This window comes from Canis lupus, chromosome 3 (assembly GCF_011100685.1).
Source record: "Canis lupus familiaris isolate Mischka breed German Shepherd chromosome 3, alternate assembly UU_Cfam_GSD_1.0, whole genome shotgun sequence".
NCBI lineage: Eukaryota > Metazoa > Chordata > Mammalia > Carnivora > Canidae > Canis > Canis lupus.
In genome coordinates, this window is record NC_049224.1 from 62,395,612 (window position 1) to 62,413,954 (window position 18,343).

General features: G+C 54.5%; 1 protein-coding gene across 9 annotated transcripts in view; it reads left to right on the plus strand.

Annotated features, from left to right (window-relative positions):
• ZFYVE28 (zinc finger FYVE-type containing 28) overlaps window positions 1–18,343 on the plus strand; it is a 114,434-nt gene that overhangs the window by 58,600 nt on the left and 37,491 nt on the right. For 5 of the 9 annotated variants that reach the window (XR_005357169.1, XM_038533239.1, XM_038533244.1 and 2 more), the window contains exons 3-6: window positions 6,966–7,103; window positions 8,943–9,145; window positions 10,530–10,619; window positions 11,991–12,080. Coding sequence is in view for 8 of the 9 variants with exons in the window: in XM_038533239.1 (XP_038389167.1) it covers window positions 6,966–7,103; window positions 8,943–9,145; window positions 10,530–10,619; window positions 11,991–12,080 (521 nt within the window). In the remaining variant the exon portion in view is untranslated. Of the gene's footprint in view, window positions 1–5,837; window positions 6,082–6,965; window positions 7,104–8,942; window positions 9,146–10,529; window positions 10,620–11,990; window positions 12,081–15,510; window positions 15,599–18,343 lie in introns of those variants that run through there. The other 4 variants (XM_038533245.1, XM_038533246.1, XM_038533242.1 and 1 more) reach the window with 4 other exon arrangements.

Here is an 18,343-nt window from a genome sequence, read left to right on the forward strand (position 1 = left end):
TCAGCTTCCAGCATCCTCTCCCGGAGACTCAGGTAGATGTGCTCCATTCCCAGTAGCACGTGTGACAACATGTGTGGCATCTTGTCAGCCAGGGAAGCTCATTAGGGACGCAGAACAGGGGTTGCTGGGGCTGGTCTAGCAGGCCCGTCTCCCTGGCTCAGCCCAAACCGCAGACCCCCAGGGAGATGGAGTGTGGGTAGGGGCATTAGAGACACAGCTGAGGAGCGGCAACATTCCCTGGACACCTGCCCAGGGCCAGTGCGGTGCAGGCCTTTCGGGGGATGGCCTGGTCCCATTGTGGGGCTCCTGTGCACATAACAGCAGTTAGGAATCGTGGCTGACACCTCATGGACCTTGGCCGTGTGCTCTGCCGCCCACCCAGGAGCGGAGTTAGTGCCACCAAGGGATGCCTTCGTGTGCATGCTACAATTTTGTAAAGACTCATCCTAGTAACATATTTGTTTAAGTGGCCACTTACTGGGGACCTGGGTTCTGTAAGGGCTCCTGTCCTAGTAAATTCCTAGGACATTTAGGAGCTCAGGAATTTAGGTTGGAAAGCAACTTTCTTTTCTAACATTTGTCTTGAAACAGGACATTTTGTCTTTTCCACTTTTGGCTGCTGTTTCATTCATTTGACTGTCATGATGCTGGGTTGTTTATTTGATTGTGCATTCATTCATTCATTCATTCATTCAACAGCAGTCACTAGAAGGGGGTCTGCCTCTGTGTAGACAATGCCCCAGAAGCAAGGCAGACATTTGGGGTCACTGTAGTCAGAGAGGCCTATGTGCACAGGTGCCAGGTTGCCATTGCAACGTGGGGTCTGGTGACCTGCAATTACAATGCGGAGCCCTGACAGGTCAGCGGATGGCAGCCCACTCTACAGGGCCACTTGGTGGCCCTGATTTTAGAGCATGGACTGGCATCCTAGGTAGGTCACAGGAGGCCAGATTTAGGAGCCGCAGGCCCCTGATGTTCTCAGCACCTGTGAATCTGCCCTAGGCCAGCTGCAGGCACCACCACCAAGCACCCAGAGGCTATGACTTTCTCAGCTTTGGGGCCAGTAGCTTGGCATTGCCAATGTGCCCTCTCCTCATCCCACTGTTGTCTGTGACCCTGGCCTCAGTGACAAATCCCTGAGTCTTCTAGTCTGGATGTCTGGGGTGTCTCAGGGCCCCCAGGTCCCATCAGCCCAGGTACAGCCCTCAGCTGAGTGTGGGGTGTCTATGTGGAGCATGCATGGTGGTGGCACCAGCCTGGCCTGGCTCAGCTCTCCAGGAGCCCTGGAGGCATCCACGTGGGGTCCCATTCAGTTCAGTTTGAGTCAGCACTTCTGGCTCAAATTTGGGGATACATTCAGGGGCCCAGTCCTTCTGGTCTGGAGCTTTGTCTTCCTCAAGGCATGAGGGGCTCTCCACATGGTCCTCTGGGTAATGGCCTCTCCACTGGATTCCTGCTTAGGAAGTCTGATTTCTTGCACCAGTGAGTCGTGGGGGCCTCAAGCACCCCAGGTGCAGCCAGATTGGGAGCCAGTGCTCTGTGACCATCTGCTTGCTCAGCTAGCACTTGATGGCTGGTTGGTCCTTATGAGTGCAGTTAGGCTGCTGCAGCCCCCAAAACCTACAGCCCGTGCTATGTGCTCACTGGGGAGGTGAGGGGCAGGTGAGGGGGAGGTGTAGTGTCTGGAACCTGGGGTATAGTGTCTGGAACCTTCCTGCCCCATATTGGGGTCTGCTAGATGAAGTCTGCCGGCAAGTGCCAGGTACAGAGTAGATGCTCAAGAAACAGTAGCAGCCCCCTTTTCTCTTCTCACAGGAGGAACATTGGGTTTGTAAGGAGCAGCAGGAACTGGCTCTCCAGGGCAACATGTCTGTGGGGTGAGACGGAGGTGAGGCAGGGAGGGCTGGGAGCAGTGAGGTGGAAGAGGCAGGGACTTGCATGGTGCTGGCTCTAATCTTAGAAGGAGTCGGAGTCATTCATTTTCACCTAAAGGACCTTTTATTTACTTCATGAAAATGGTGGACTGTGTGTAAATGAGGTTGTAGGTGGATGTCTGATGACATTTGCCTGTTTGTTCTCTTTCTGGCTTCAGAAACCATAAAAGATTAGAAATCATAGCTCAGCTGGATGAAATGAATCCTGGATTATTGTGATGGGCTGAATTGTGTCCCCTGCCCCCAAACTCATACATTCAAGTCCTACTCCCCAGTCTTTGAAGACATAATTAAGGTAAAATGAAGTCATTAGGGTGGGTCCTGATCCAGTCTGACCAGTGCCCTTGTAAGAAGAGGAGGCTAGGTCACAGAATGCAGAGGGACAATCATGTGAGGACACGGGGAGAGGACGGTGTATGTGCCCAGGAGGGAGGCCTCAGAGGGAACTGGCCCACCAGAACTAGCCCACCCTCCCCTGGGTCTGGGACCTGGCTCACCTTCCCCTGGGTCTCAGACGGCCAGCCTCCAGGCCTGTGAGGAATAAACTTGGAGCAGCTGCTGCTGTGGTGCTGCTATGGCGGCCCCAAGGCACTAATACAGTGGGATCTGGATTTCATGATGCAGATGGGCTTGACATTGCTCTGGGTTGGATTCCATCATCGTCATCGACCTGTTTTTCCTAAGCCACACTGTAACTTTTACCATCAAGGGAGTATAATTTTAGATGATTCAGTGAAGAATATTAAATGGCAAAATGTGCCAACAGACCTTGTAGCCAAGTGTAGCTAGTTAACGGGGTCATGGTGGGTGCAGGGCACCTTGCTGCCGATCTGCGACATGGACACAGCCACACCTGGACACAGCCACACCTGGACACAGCCACACCTGGCGACACCCTCGAACCTCCCCTTGCTTGAAGGTACTGATGCCCACCCCCCCATAGCAGAGTGGGTTCTCGGGGAGAAGGGGTCCCTAGTGTACCCTGACTGCATACCCCAGCCTCCCATCTGCCGTGCGATGCACCTGGCACTCGGCATCCTCGGAGCTGTGCCCGGGAGGGACTAGGGCTGGGGGAGTCCAGGAGGGCTGGCCACCTCCGTGGCAGGGTGGGGAGAGCTCCTTACAGCAGCGGCTCTTGAATTCTTTGAATTCTTTGTTTCTATATTGACAGTTGAGAGTTCTTTCTGTATTCTGGACACTGGCCTTCATCTGATTATGATTTATAATTATTTTCTCCCAATTTGTGGCTTGTCTTTCATTCTCTGCCTAGTTTTTTGAAGGAGAGAAGTTTTAGATTTTGATGAAGGCCAGTTTATCCATTTTTCTCTTCGTAGATCATGCTTTTCATGTCCTAAGAAGTCTCGGCCTGACCCAAGGTCATCAGATTGTCTCCTGTGTTTTCCTGTAGAAAACATAGTTTCAGGCTTTGCACTGAGGTCTGTGATTCCTACTGACTTTACATCAGTATATAAAGTAAGGACTGGACCCACGTTTTGTTTTGTTTGCAAATTAATTCTCAGTTTCAACATCATGTGTTGAGAAGACTATATGCTTTCTCCACGGAAAAGTGTCATTGCACCTTTGGGAAAACCAGTTACCCCAATCAGTAGGGGCCTGTTTCCAGGCTCTCTGTTCTGTCCTCTTCATCTGTCTTCAGGCCAATACTACAGTGTCTTTTTCCTGCGTCTTAGAAGCCCATGGGGTCACATCTCCAACACTGTCCTATTTCGAAGTTGTTACTGCTGTTCTAAGTTCTTTGTATTTCTGTATGGAATTTAGAAACTGCTTGTAGGAGGTCTACAAAAAAGCCCGCTAAATGGGACCACAGTGAATCTGAGGGTCAATACTGGGGAAAACTTGCGGTTTTCCCCATTAAGCATGGTGCTAGCTATCACAGGTTTTTCATAGATGCACATGGGTTGCCCGGTGAAGCAGGGATCCTTGGCTTCACAGCTACTCAAGGCTTGAAAGACGGCATTCTGTGGCCTCCTATGCACTGTTCCAGGAAGAAAGCCAGGGTCACCCTCTCTTTGCTCTGCATGGGCATAGCATCTTTGTCTCTTACTACTTGTAAGGTCTCTTTTTATTGGTTTCTATGGATTTCATCATGCTGTGATTTGGTGTAATTTTCTTTGTATTTTCAACACTTTGGATTAATTAAACTTCTTGGACCTTGTATTTACAGTTGTCATCAAATTGAACAAAAACCGGCCATGATTCCTTCAAGTGTTTTTTCTTTCTGTCCCATTCCTTTTTCTGGGTCTTGCATGTTGCGCCTGATGTCCTGAAGCCTGACCGCTCAGCGATGAGCTGTTTTTTTTTTTTTTTTTAAGGATTTATTTATTTATTCATGAGAGACACAGACAGAGAGAAATACAGAGATATAGGCAGAGGAAGGAGCAGGCTCCTCACAGGGAGCCTGATGCGGGACTTGATTCCGGATCCCGGGATCATTACCTGAGCTGAAGGCAGGCGCCCAACCGCTGAGCCACTCAGGTGTCCCAGTGATGAGCTATTTTATTATTGCTTCTTTCTCAGGCTTGTGGGTAGGTTTCCATTGTTTGTCTTCAAGTTTTTTGTTCTTTTCTTCTGAAATGTCTGATCTGGGCTGAATCTCATCCAGTGCATTTGTTTTCATCCCACATATGTAATTTCCATCTCTGGATCAGCTTGGCCCTTTTTATTTCTTCATAGTCTCAGTTTACTTTTGGGACACATGGGAGCCACTTGTAAGGACCATCTCCATGTCCCCCGATGGCCGCTGTGCTGCCTGCTTTGGACTGGCTTTGTTTTTCTTTTTATCATGTGTTGTATTTTAATTCTTTGCAGGCCTGGTAATTTTTTTATTGAATGCCTGACATTAGTTCTGCTTCTTGTCTTTATGGGAGCTGAATATTGTTGTATTCCTATAAGTCTCTTTGAGCTTTGTTTTGTAAGATGGTTTGGTTACTTATAGTCCGATCCTCCTGGATCATGTTTTTTAAGATGGGGATGGGGGTGGGGGTCAGAGCTGAGTTTAGTCTGGGGCTAACCACCCCTCACCACTGAGGCAAGACACTTTCGGGTGCTTTGCCCAGTGCCCTGTGAACAGCTCTCCGACTTGGCCATGGCTCCCTGTGTGGCATCAGCACCTCCTTTCTCCTCTTGTGAGCACGTGTCTGTCCCCCGCTCCCAGGTCTGCAGGGTTTTCTCTGGGGCAGCTCTCTCTTCTCTGGATTCTAGCCACCTAGGTCGCCTGGACAGCTCAGGTCTTGTCTTCAGTGAGGGGGTTTGCTGGGTCTCACCTGGGTGCCCTCTCTTAGCTGGGACCTGAAGTGTGGCCCTGAGCTGTTAGCTGGGCAGCCACATTTCTCTTCCTTTGTGGCCACTTGGCCACCTGATGGCCAGTGTCTTGAGAACTGTTGTCTTGTTTTTCCCATTACTGCCGTCATCATTCAAGGGAGGTAGATTTGCTGTTACTCTGTGTTGGCTGGAATCAGAGGTACCCACAGATGTTTGCTGGGTTATTTGGGACCTGCAGGAGAAGGAAAGGAGACCCCGCCCTCACCCTGGGCAGCTGATGTCCTGGCCAGCAGGGCAGGGTGCGCAGGATGTCAGAGCCCTGGCTCTTTCTGGAGGCGGACATTGACTGGGTGCTAGTACTTGTGATCGCCCTTAGCAATCTTCATTAGTTTGCTGAGTCACAAGAAAGGGGCCTTCCTGCTCAGAAAGCCTTTTAAAAGAACTCATGGTAGTACCGCTGGATGCTGGTTGAATTTTATTTTTACTTTTTGTGCGTGGAGGTAGGATTTGCTTCAGAGCTCAGTACCCTGACTGTTTGCATTAGAAATATCCTGCTTCCCACTTGTGGTGACTTTTCGCATCTGCTTCCTAATAAAAACGAAAGTCAACCCTCAGAGGGCGGAAAGGAGGGGTGTCGGGATAGAAAACCGCTGAGGGTGAGCATGTCAGCGAGTGCTGTCTTCCTGGAAAGCAGTCGGTGGGTTGTGACCAGAGCCCATAAATGCACTTCCACTCTTGACTTTGTGGCTCTACATTTGGAAATGAGTGGATCCTAAGGAAATGACTGAACACTCAGCCATGACCACAGTGTTGTCAGTGGCAATGGAGAACTCGAGTCTGTCAGTGTCCAGCAGACCGGGAAGTGGTAAGTTAGCCGGGTTTTACAGACCATAGCTTACACCACCCTCCCGATAGCTGGGAATCATGGTCTCCCACGGGCTTCCTGGAGAACCAGAGAAGTTAAGCAGCCAGTCCCAGGTGGCACAGCCATGAGGGGTGGAGTCAGGGAGGGAGCACAACTTCCTTGCCTACTGAGTTACATGCTGCCTGATTGATCTGGTTCCAGGGGAGTCCGGGGCAGGGGCCAGCTGTGCTCCTTCTTCTCTGTCTACAGAGGAGTAAACTGAGGCCCAGACAGTGTGGTGGCTTTGCCCTGTTCCTGACTGCTGCGTCTCCTGTGATCGCTCCTTGTCCTCACACAGGACAGACCTTGGAGCCCTGTGTGGCAAGTTTGAGAAGGCTGGTTTTACAGCCTCCCTGATGGCAGGTCCTGTCCGTGTTTTAAACACGGCCAGGATGGCACAGGGCTTGTGATGTTAATAGAAGCAACGCAGCAAGGTGGCTGCAACAATCATTGTTTTGAGTGTCCACCTGCTGTGCCATTGCTTGAGCTCTGTTGTAAGAAATGCATGGATAGGCATTCAGAGAGTGGTTCAGGGACAGTCCTGTGGCCTCCGGCTACAGGGAGCCTGGGTGTGGGTCAGCAGCCAGTTCGGGGTAATTAGGAGGCTCCCCAGGCTTCCACAGGTGCCCAGCCTGCATGGGCATGAGCAACGGGACCAGGGAGGCAGGACGTTCACTCTAGAAGCTTCTGAAGCATTTGCACTCTTGGTAGCAATTGCAGAGCAAGCAGGGCTGCATGATCCTAACAGTAAAGTGCCCTTATGTGTTTTTAATATTTTTCAAGCAGTTTTAGACAGCCACCAGTGGGAACTGTGTTTCAGTGCACTTTGTCCATTTCTGTTTCAGGACAATGTGTTAAACATCATTAACCAGATCATGGACGTGTGCATCCCACAGGACCGAGCCCCACGGGATTTCTGTGTCAAGTTCCCCGAGGAGATCCGGCATGACAATCTGGCGGGCCAGCTGTGGTTCGGCGCCGAGGTAGCACGCAGCTTCCTGGGTCCAGGGTCACGGTGTGGGGGGTTGTGCAGCTGTTTCTTAATGAAGCTTGCCTATGTGCACCTGCGGGTGCAAGGACCTGGTGTCTTCCCTGCGAAAGCCCCACCTGCTAGGGCTTATGGATGGCACGTTCTGAGCCTGTGAGGCCGTATGCCCCTTTGAGGGTCTGGGAGAGCCACAAAGCTGCCCCCGCCCCCATCTACACAAGCAACCATGGACACACAGCTTCAAGAGCGATTTCTGTGAGGTCCTCAGGCTCCCAGACATGAAGGGCCCACAGGTGGTTCCTAGCAGCTGCCAGCTCGGGAGCACTTGCTTCCCTCGCCAACCAACAGGAAGGGTCATCCTTGCCCATGGGGCTGGGAGCTGCATTTGGGGCCTTCCTAGGGCCACCTCTCATCTGCCCCTCAACTTCCATTCTCATCTCCCAATGTGGAGGGGGGGGACTGCAGCCTGAGAGGAGGGTACCCGCCCTATGGTGGCAGGACCAGCCTTCCCCCAGCCAGCTCTTGCCCGTGCCCCCACCTTGTAACCCTTCCCATGGCCCTGCTGTGGTTTGCAGCCTGATGCCTGTGCCCCCTCTGCCCCACTCGCTACGGTCCCTGGGATGCCGTGTCCTCCTCTGGCACAGCCTAGCTCTACGCCCATCTGTCCCCCACCCCACCCCTCTGAACGCTGGGTGGGAGCGCATCCTTGCTCTGATTGGTGTGGGGGCCCCAGGCAGGCTGTCCCTCTGCCAGGTCTCAGTTTTCCCTGCTGTAGGTTCCTGGGGATGGGGACAGCTGCGGGGCCATGAAATGATGCAGGTCCCATGCCCGGCAGCACTCAGGCCACCATCTCCTCTGTATGGGCTGGCCTCAGTGTCAACCAGCTCCACACACCCCTCTGGAGGGTGGGGAAATCCACTCTGCCTCCCAGGAAAGAGCTTCATCCCAGCTCAACTCAGGGTCAATGCTGATGGGGTTAGGCGTTGACTAGTGCAGGCATGCAACGAGTGGGGGGTCCCCATATCACCACAGCCCCAAGTGGGGATTGCAGGGCCACCTCTCACCCAGGACCAGGGTCTGATGAGCACTCCTTATCACCAGACATGGGGAACACATGAGGAGTGATGCATTTAGCCCACATAGGCCTGCAATCTGCACCCCCGCAGCCCAAGACAGGTGTGGGTGGGTTTATAGGCACAGAGGGACCCTCCTTACCTCCCAAGAGCCAGGAGTCCGCTCGGCTTAGCAGAGGGTCAGTGAGTTTTTGTGGAAGTGAGGTGTCTTTACTTCCTAGAAAGGTCAGTGGTTTCAGGGAGCGTGGTCAGCCCTGCGTGCCATATGCTCAGAGTGGCCCTAACGTGCCTTGGGGTGCTCCCGGGCACCCAGCTCCCGGTTCTGGGCTGGTAGGAGGGGACAGGAATCACAGCCCTGGGGCCCCTGCATGGAGCCCCCAGACCCAAGAGTCTTGGCTGACTTTCCCCTCCCTGTCTGTGTAAGGACCTGTCGACCATGGCTGCTCTGGGTGGGAGGGAGCATGTGGTGCGTCCTTGAGACACCTGCCCCAGAGTCTCAGGTGAGGGTGTTCCCTGAAGAGGAGCATTGGGGATGGGTGTCGGGGATGATGGGCACACTCCAGGCTGGCCACCACCACCCTTCTGCTTTCCTGTCCCACATCATGGGTGTTCCTGGGGCCACACAGTCCTTAAGACTGGCTATTAGAGTGCCTGCCCTCTGCAGAGCTGCTGGAAGGAGCCCAGGCCCATCAGGCCTCCCCCAAACCAGCTCTGATGCCTGTCACCCCGGAGCCTCTCCTGACCCCATTCTCTGCCCGCAGTGCCTGGCTGCCGGCTCCATCATCATGAACCGTGAGCTGGAGAGCATGGCCATGCGGCCGCTGGCCAAGGAGCTGACCCGCAGCCTGGAGGATGTGCGGGGCACCCTCCGTGACCAGGCGCTGCGGGACCTCAACACCTACACAGAGAAGATGAGGGAGGCCCTGAGGCACTTCGACGTCCTGTTTGCCGAGTTTGAACTGAGGTGACTCTGAGGCCTTTGCTTTCTGAGTCTGGGGGAGGCACCCGCGCTGCTGCGCCCATCATGATGTTTCAAGCTGGACAGACCCTTGGAGGGAGGAGCCGGGGCTGGTTCGGGGTCATCAGTTGTGTAGCTAACGTGGACACACAAGGCGGGGTAGCCAGGGCCAGGCTGGGTGACCTTGCCAGGGTCTGGCCCACCCCCCTGCCTCTCTCTGATGCACCCCAGCGCTAAAGACCCGGGAGGTTCCTGCAAGTAGCTGTCACCCAGAGTGGATGTGCCACTGCCAGCCTCTGCCTGTGCTGCCGGAGGCTCTGCTGCTCCCCTCCTGCCTCGCCTCCTGCCTCTGACTACCTGCCTCACTTCCCGCTTCGCTTCCCACCTTGCTTCCTGCCTCTGACCTCCTGCCTCGCCTCCCACCAGTGCCTGGGCTCACTGTGTGGGGCTTGTGGGTCACAGGCTGCCTCCTCCACCCCATCCGTTCATCCACTCCCTGCACAAACACCCAAGCATCATCTCCCTTCACCTCCATGTGCTCAGATCCGAGACACGGCGGAACAAGGGAGGGGTAGCCATGGCTCTTGGGCTGCAGGGACTTTCCAGCTCCCTAGAATGAGGGCCAGGGCACCTCCCCAGGTTAGGATCACATGGCACCCCTCCAGCACCCGCCCACTGTGTGCTCCACTCATCCTCCCACCCCTGCCTGCTGCTGTCCTTAGCCCCCTCTCCAGCCAGCAGCCCTCAAACCCCTCTGCACAGGCTTTACTCACCTGCTCTGTCTTCGGAGGACACAGGCCATGCCTGGGGGCCTCCTCTGAGGGATTTGGAGAGGCCCAGGGTGGGAGGGGGGGCAGGCATGCCACCTGTGCCCAGAGATGCGGAGATGCTCACAGTTAGGTGAGAAAAAGTGGGACCCAAAATCCATGTCCACAGTGGTCCCAGTTAGTACAAATTGTCCGTCGTGTAAGCCAAATGAGCTTTTATAGCAAGAAAAAAGCAGGGCTAGGGACTTAGAAACAGAGAAACATGTTCTCATCCAGACGGTAGGATGAGGTGTTGCTTGCTCACCCCCAGCTGGCCACCCCCACCCCGCGGTCTGCACTCACCTGCACGTGCATCCATTCCGTTGGTGCTCATGAGGGCGAGTGCCCAGGCAGGGACCTCACAGGCGGGCGGTGCCACATCCAGGACACGTGGGCTGGTGGGGCAGGGCTAGGGGTCTAGGAGGCACTGCACTGGGCCCGACCCTGGGAGGAGCTTGTCTTCAGGCCATGCTGTTGTGGTCATGTCTTCTGAAGCACACTTGGCCTTCATCTGAGATGCCGCTCTTGGGGAGGGGACACAGGGGCGACGGGGGTGGCACTCACCTCCCTGGCTGTGTCTGCAGCTACGTCTCGGCCATGGTGCCCGTGAAGTCCCCCAGGGAGTACTATGTGCAGCAGGAGGTCATCGTGCTCTTCTGCGAGACCGTGGAGAGGTGAGGCCACCCCTGACCTCCCCCGGGGCAGCTGCAGGCACGAGGATGCTTCCAGCCCCCTCCCCTCCCAAGTCTGCTTCCCCCCAGCAGGAGGCACACCTGCCACCTCCTGCCTGGGCCCCACCACCACCTTTCCTGGGCCCAGGGGTTCCTGCTGAGGTTCCCTGATAGAGCCAGAGTGGCCGCCATGGCAGCGCGGAGAGCTAGATGCCTCACCTCCCCTCCTACCTCACCTCCTCGCCTCTTTACCCTCCACACCCCCCCACCTTCCTCACCTCCATGCCTTCCTCACCTCCATACCTTACCTCCTCACCTCCCCACCTTCTTCACCTCCCTCACCCTGCTCACCTTTCTCACCTTCCTCATCTCCTCACCCTCCTCACCTTCCTCACCTCCTCACCCTCCACACTTCTTAGCTTTTCCGTCTTCCTCACCCCTATATCTCCTCCCCACACCTCCCCACCCTCTTCACCTCCACACCTCCTCACCCCCTCATCCCCATCCTCCCTCCCCATCTCCTCATGTCCCCACCTCCACAGGCCAGGATGGAGCCCCTGCTGGCTTGGAGGTCCCCTGAACACGGTTTTGTGGAGCGAATCATCTATATTCTCTTGGACAGTCATTGAAGTCAGATTTTTGAGTGGACTTCGGGACTAAGATTTAGCCTAGAATGTGTCTCCTGTCTGACTAGAGCTGTGATATTAGGGAAGTCTTGAAGTCACCTAGCATCACTTCATAATTAAAAGCATATTATTCACTGTTCACATTGAATTCAACAGTTATTTACCGTTCACATATTGAAAGACATTTCAAGTTGCTAAAAAATAAGATGGCGGGAAACGCTTTTTACTTGGAACCATCGTGACGTGTTGCCAGCAGAGCCAGCTCATAGGTGCAGAGAGAGCATTTCCATTTGCCTGGAGTGAGAATGAGCCTAGGAGAGTACTGTGGGCTCCTCGGGGAGCATCACACCATCCGGAGCAGTGTTTCAGTTCCACGTTTACTCTTGCCACTTGAGCTGTTTTAGTTTCCTGGCTAAGCAGGCCCGTGGCTGGGCAAGCTCCCGTGTTTTGTTTGCTGGATACCGTGGCTGCCCCATGGCTCCCCCCTCAGCAGGCACAGCATCCCCCTGCCTGCATCTTTTGACCCATCTATGGGATCAGGCAGGTGGATGGATGGGGCAGAGTGGGCACCAGCTGCCGCCACTGCTGCATGGGCCTTCTGGAGCCGAGTGTGGCGCCTTTCCTAACAGCAGCCCTGAGCGTGTGTGAGGGCTGAGGGCAGCACCTGTCATCTTCCTAACTCTGCTCAGCACAGACACAGGTGTGGGCAGGCAGGCCTCACCCTTCTTGCTCTCTATCCCTCGGCCAGGGCCCTGGACTTCGGGTACCTGACCCAGGACATGATTGATGACTACGAGCCTGCCCTCATGTTCACCATCCCCAGGTTGGCCATCGTGTGGTGAGTGTTCCTCCTGCCCAGGACAGCTATTGGGCAGAAGCCTGGCAGGATCACGAAGTAAGACAGTGCTGGGCCCCTTCTGGGCATTGACAGCTGGCACTTACACCCCCAACAAGTGGCTGCTCAGCCACCCATGCAGTACCAAGCAGGCCTGCTGTCACCCCTCACCAGGTGTTCTGAGGGTGAGTGAGGGATCCCCCACCCTAAATAGTATGAGATGGCTGGACTCTCAACACCCAACTCACAGGTGAGATGGACAGTCACCTATTCTCACAGCCCAGGGAGGAGCACCCCGCATGCCATGGAGAGCCACAGGGGTGCACGCAGGAGCAGAGTGCCCAGCATGGGCTGTGGGAGCCCAGCATGGGCTGTATGTGACAATAGGGTGGGACACCCCTGGCTTCCATGAGCAGATGTGATGGGCTAACCTGAACCATTCACAGGAAGGTGGGGAGGTAAAATGAAAGTGAGCAGGTGAAGAGCAGGTGGGGTACAGCTGGTCTGCCTAGGGGAGCGCCTGAGCAGGAGCCTTTCCTGCTGGGTGGGGAGTGTGAGCCGCAAGAGCAGGGCAGCTCAGGCCAAGGCCTTTGGGATCTTGCCGGCTCAGAGATGCCGGCCAGTGCATGGGGCTAGGCCTTAAGTACACCAAGGCCGGAAGCGCTTGGTCACTTACTGAGCCCTTAGAGCTGCTTGGAGCCAAGGTCAGAGCCCAGGTGTTCTGGGCTCTGTCCACTGTTACTCAGCCACACCCTGACTCCCAGACACATCCCTTGCCTCTTGCCAGGTGAGGGGTTGGGGCAGTGGTCACAGGGGGAGGAGGGTGAATGGGCCACGGGGAGCCCAGGGGAGAGGCCTGTGGGCTGGCACCTGGGGAGGGGTCCCGTGGGCAGCTGGGGTACAGGTGTGGAGCTGTGCAGACAGGGGCCCCAGAGTCCTTGGGACAGATGCTGATTGTAGATGTGGTCATCAGTAAAGTGGCCTGGGAGAGTGTAGGTGGACACGGAGGCCAGGACCGGTCCAGGCATAGGACCTCCTTCTTGGGAAATGGGGGCACAGTGGTGGAAATGGTGGTACAACAGGAGGGGGCCAGCTTCTGGGCTGGAGGGGCTTCCCTCAGGTGCAAGGAGTGGGACAAGTTGTGTGCAGTGTGCAGAAGGTGAGTGGGGGCCAGCAGGGCAGACCCCACCATGGGTGGGCCAGAAGCACCTTCTGCTGCCCTGAGACCCTGGAGATCAAATGGCAAAGAGATGTGAGGTGCAGAGGCTCAGGGGAAGGAGAGCTGGGAAGATGGGCTGGGTGGGGATCTGTCCTTCCCTAGGACCTCAGGGAAGCTGGGCATGCCCTGTGGACTTCCCCAGGGCTGGGCATGAGGGCAGCCAGCACCCTGCACTCCTTTGCCTGACTGTGTCCCCAGGAGCCCCAGGCCTGGCACCTCTAGCCCATCCTTCGGTTGTCCTCTCCCCTGAGAGATGCGTCTTCTCCCCAGGCTGCCCTGTCAGGGAAAGCCGGAGTGCGCCCCATCATGCCAGATAGCCAATACTTTACGTTGCCTTAATTGCTAGAATCTGAGACTCTGCTTTTCACCTGAAGCTGAGGAGGCAGAAGACAGATGGCCCCTTGGGGTGGCCTGGCCCGAAGAGGCCCCTCAGGTGTTACATTGTTTGCTTTCTAGGCAGCCACTCTCTGTGGTCAGAGAAAATGCTGCTTCCAGCCAGGGCCTGCCTTCTCCCAGGCCTGCCTTCTCCTGGGGCCTCCCTTCTTCCAGGGCTTGTTTCTATGGCCTGGTGGGGGGGTTGGGAGCCCTTCCCAAGAGAGCAGGCTTTGTCCCCTTCCTCTGTGTCACACCTTCCCAGAAGTGCCAGGACCTTGGCCTACCCATGTTTCTCTTCTAAAACTCCCTGGCAAGTGCCTTGAAGCTCAGGACCCAGTGCCCCCACCATGTAGCTCCAGTCGGGGATATTGCTATGCTGGTGGGATTCCCAGGCTGGCTTTCCTTTGGAAACTCCTTATGTCACACACGGGGGCTGATGTGGGCACTCGCTGACTGGCCTGCTCTGATGGGCCACATGGACCCTCGAATGCTTGTCTGGCACCCAGGGATCCAGGCCCCATCCTGGATCTCGGGGACATACGGGACCTGCATTGTCTTAGACAGAACCTATTCTAGGCCTCATGGAGGTGTCAGACTGTCTGAGGCAGTTTTAAAATAAAACCCCTTTTAGATAAAAGTGAGACCCCAGAAAGCCTGAGCAGTGGTGTCCAGTTCTCACACACAAGGCTGCTGAGTGAGTTCAGCCTTTACCAGCCCACCCGTCAATGTTGGCCCAGACCCAGTGGCCACAGGACCATGCTCTTGGGCCTTTCTACTCTCACTGAGCAGCCTCCTGAGGCCACTTTTCCTGGACCAGTGCCACTGCGCCCTGTTTGCAGACCATAGCTGCCCTGTGGACATTTGAATTCTTGCTCTGTCTCTGTCCCCTGGGCCTGGGAGGAAGAATGAGGGTCCCATGGGCTGGGCCTTTGTCCCTGTGCTCCCCTCCTGGCAGCACCATGTGGGGTCCCATTGGGATCCCCCAGGACAGGAGGGAAAGCTCCAGAGTCACAGCCAAGGGAGGCAAGTTTCATAGTTGGACTGAAGGGAGGGCAGGTGCTCAGCTTGGCCCAGTCAGGAGGGTGGCCAGTGCCCACTTCATCACCTGTCAACCCTCCTCAGCCAGGCTGTGCATCTGGGACTCTGAGGTATGTCAGCTGTAACTGAAATTCTCCATCCTCCTGGAAGGATGGGTAGAGCAGTAAGGAGCTGCTCCAGATCCCCCCTGCTGGGTCACTTCCCTGGGTGCCTAAAGCCCCCTCCCCTTCCTCATTGTCCACAGCAGCCCCTCTGGGCCAGATGGGCAGCACCATAGCCACATAGAGTAGGGCCTGGGACTTGCTCTGTAACTATATTTGCCCAATGAACATGTGTCAAGCACCTGCTGTATACCTGGCGCTATGCTTGTCCCCAGGGATACCATGATGCCCACGGGGCAGGTGAACAGTGAGGAGAGACAAGCAGGTCTGTGGAGTGTTCTAGATGGTGATGAAGGGGAGAGGGCTTGGAGCAGAGACCCTCTAGAGGGGACAAGAGCTGTAAGTGTGAGGGAGAAGTTCCCGGTCCTGGAGCAGAGCTGGGGTGGGAGCCTGGTGGGCTGTGGACTGCGGGCGGGCAGTATGTTTGAAGGAGGGGTGGCCATAGTTCTGGCTGGAGTGAGAAGGGGCTGTCCTGGGACTCCTGCGACAGTAAAGCCAACACTCTTGGAACAGCAGCCATCTAGGGTCACATCTGTGATGTGGGTTCCTGGGATGCCAGGTGACTCTCAAGGAGCACTGGGAACAGGAGAGCTGGGGGCAAAGCCTCTCCACTGCTGCATCCCCTTCCCCCCGCCTCCAGGAGCTCCGGCCCCTTCCCACCTGCCCTACTCTGCGCTCGCAGGAACAACACACCCGGAGGTAGCCTGGCATCTCTGGCCCTATCACAGGTGAGGAGATAAGCACTGAGCAGCCGGAGGGGGCACCACCCAGCCCTGCCCCTGGCCCTGCCCCATGGAGCTCTGTGGCCCTGGGGAGGCCTGCCTGGGGCCTGAGAGATTGGCAGGGATGGGGGAAAGCCGTATGGGCACCTGGAGGTTCAGGAGGAGGCCGGTCAGGCCCCGTGTTGTGTGTCCATGGCGCTGGCAAGGGGTTTGGCTTTACCCATAGCCAGCTCGGGTGCCAGCCCTAGACCCTGGGCCCCACAACCCACACTTGCCCGTAGCCCTGGGCCTGGCCCCTCCTGACTCAGCATCCTGTCCCTGCTGTGGGTGGGGATACTGGAGATGTGCATCCTGGGGGAAAATAAGTCTCCACAGGGTTCCCAATGTGATGGACTAGTTCCACTTTGGAGGATTTGTCTTAAAACAGCTGGTTTATGGGCAGCCCTGGTGGCCCAGCGGTTTGGCGCCACCTCTGGCCTGGGGTGTGATCCTGGAGTCCCACGTCGGGATGGAGTCCCGGGATGGAGTCCCACGTCGGGCTCCCTGCATGGAGCCTGCTTCTCTCCCTTTGCTTGTGTCTCTGCCTCTCTCTCTCAATTTGTCTCTCCTGAGTAAATAAATAAAAATAAATACAACAGCTGGTTTAAATGAATAAAGACATTGACAGAATTTCTAGGTGCAGTGCCCAGTGACCGACCCCACCGGGTAGACCTGGTTACCTGGGCCTGCCTGGGAGGCCCCATCACCACCCCCATGTCCACGTCCGCTGCTAGTCCAGCACCGGGCTCTGCTCCAACCTCTGCAATGGCCCCCATCCCGACACTGTGAGTGGGCCCCTCTTCTGAAGCTGCATCCAGGCTGACCTGCCCAGAACCGAGACCCCATCCCCTGCTCCTGCTCTCCCTGCAACTCCTTCCCACTCCTGCCCCCCACCTCCCCCAACAGAGCCAGCTCTGCTCCTCCCCCCCACTCCTTCCCTCTTCCCATCTCCCCTCCTTCCTCTTCCCTTCTTTCCCCCTCACTGCCCTTCCCCCCCTCCTCCTCCCCACCTCCCCCTAGCTCTAGGCTAGGGCCATTCTGCCCCTCTCGTTTTCCCACCCATCCCACCCACATCCATCCTGCAGTCCTACCATCAGAATTTTCCAGAAGCTACTATCTCATGGGGGTCCCTGGCATCCGTGGTTTCCCTGGTCCACTCGCTTCCTCACCAGTGACACCCCTGCCCAGCCTCCCAGTCTCTGCATAACCTGCCTCATATGCAGCCCTTCCCCATGCAGGTACTCACCACCTCCAGCAAAGTCACATATTTACTTGAGATTGCTTATGTTTAAAATACATTATTTAGACATAGTGCACATACCACACAATTCACCCACTTAAAGTGTACAATTCAGTGGTTTTCAGTAAATTTACAGAGTTGTGCAACCATTCACCATTGATTTCAGAACATTTTCAATCACCCCAAATAAGATGCCCCTTCCCCCTTGCTGTTGCCTCCACCCCTACAATCCCACCTCTCCAGCACCAGGAAACCACAGGTCTGTTTCTGTGTCAGTAGATTTGCCTATTTGTGATATTTCATATAAATGGGGTTTGTGTTATTTTTGAGTCTCCCCACTAGCCTGAAAGCACTATGTGAGGAATGCTCGGCACCTTTGCTTCCTCAGAATCCTTGGTGGGTACCACAGCCTTGGCAGAATTTTGTTGTATTGATGCGACAGGGCATGATATGTGTTTACAATGATTTTTACTGAAGTTTATTTTTAATCATGAAAATTTGAGGGGATGGATATCCAGAATTAAGGGGTTGTTTATTTATTTATTTATTTATTTTTAAAGATTTATTTATTTATTTATTCATGAGAGACACAGAGAGGCAGAGACACAGGCAGAGGGAGAAGCAGGCTTCATGCAGGGAGTCCGATATAGGACTTGATCTCAGGACTCCAGGATCAGGCCCTGGGCCGAAGGCAGGCACTAAACTGATGAGCCACCCAGGCATTTAAGAACAATACTCCAGCCATTTAGGTACCATTGGTGAAAAATCCTGAAAGCCATGGAAAAACATTCCTAGTGTGTTCAGTACGAAAAATTGTACCAAACGATGTGTCTCTACTTAATAAAATTTCTTAACATGATAGTTATAACTTTTGTAAACAGAATCAAAGCAATCAAAGTGTGATAAATATACAAAACACAAAACTTACCACTTTAACTGTATTTAAATGTACATCAGTGGCATTAAGCACATTCACATTGTTGTGCCACCATCACCACCATCTCCAGAACTTCTCCTTCTTCCCAAACTGAACTCTGTTTCCATGAAACACTAACTCACTGCTGCCTTCCCCAGCCCCTGGTTCCCTCTCATCTACTTTTTCTCCATGAGAGTGACTCCTCTGGGGACTTCATATAAATTGAATCGTAAATATTTGTCCTTTTGTGCCTGGGTTATTTCATGAAGCATAATGTTTTCATGGTTCATCCACATGGCTTGTAGGAACTTCACTCCTTTCAAGACTGAATAATATTCCATCATATGTAATTAAATATTATTTTAAAGATGAGATTTTTACTAACATCCAAAAGAAAAAAAGTACCTAGGAGTAAATTTAACCAAGGAAGTGGAAAACATGTACATTGAAAACTACAGAACATTCCCGAAAACAAAGACTCAATTAAATGAAAAGATAGCCCATGTTCATGTACTGGAATACTTACTGTAGTTAAGATGGTGCTCCTCTCCAAAGT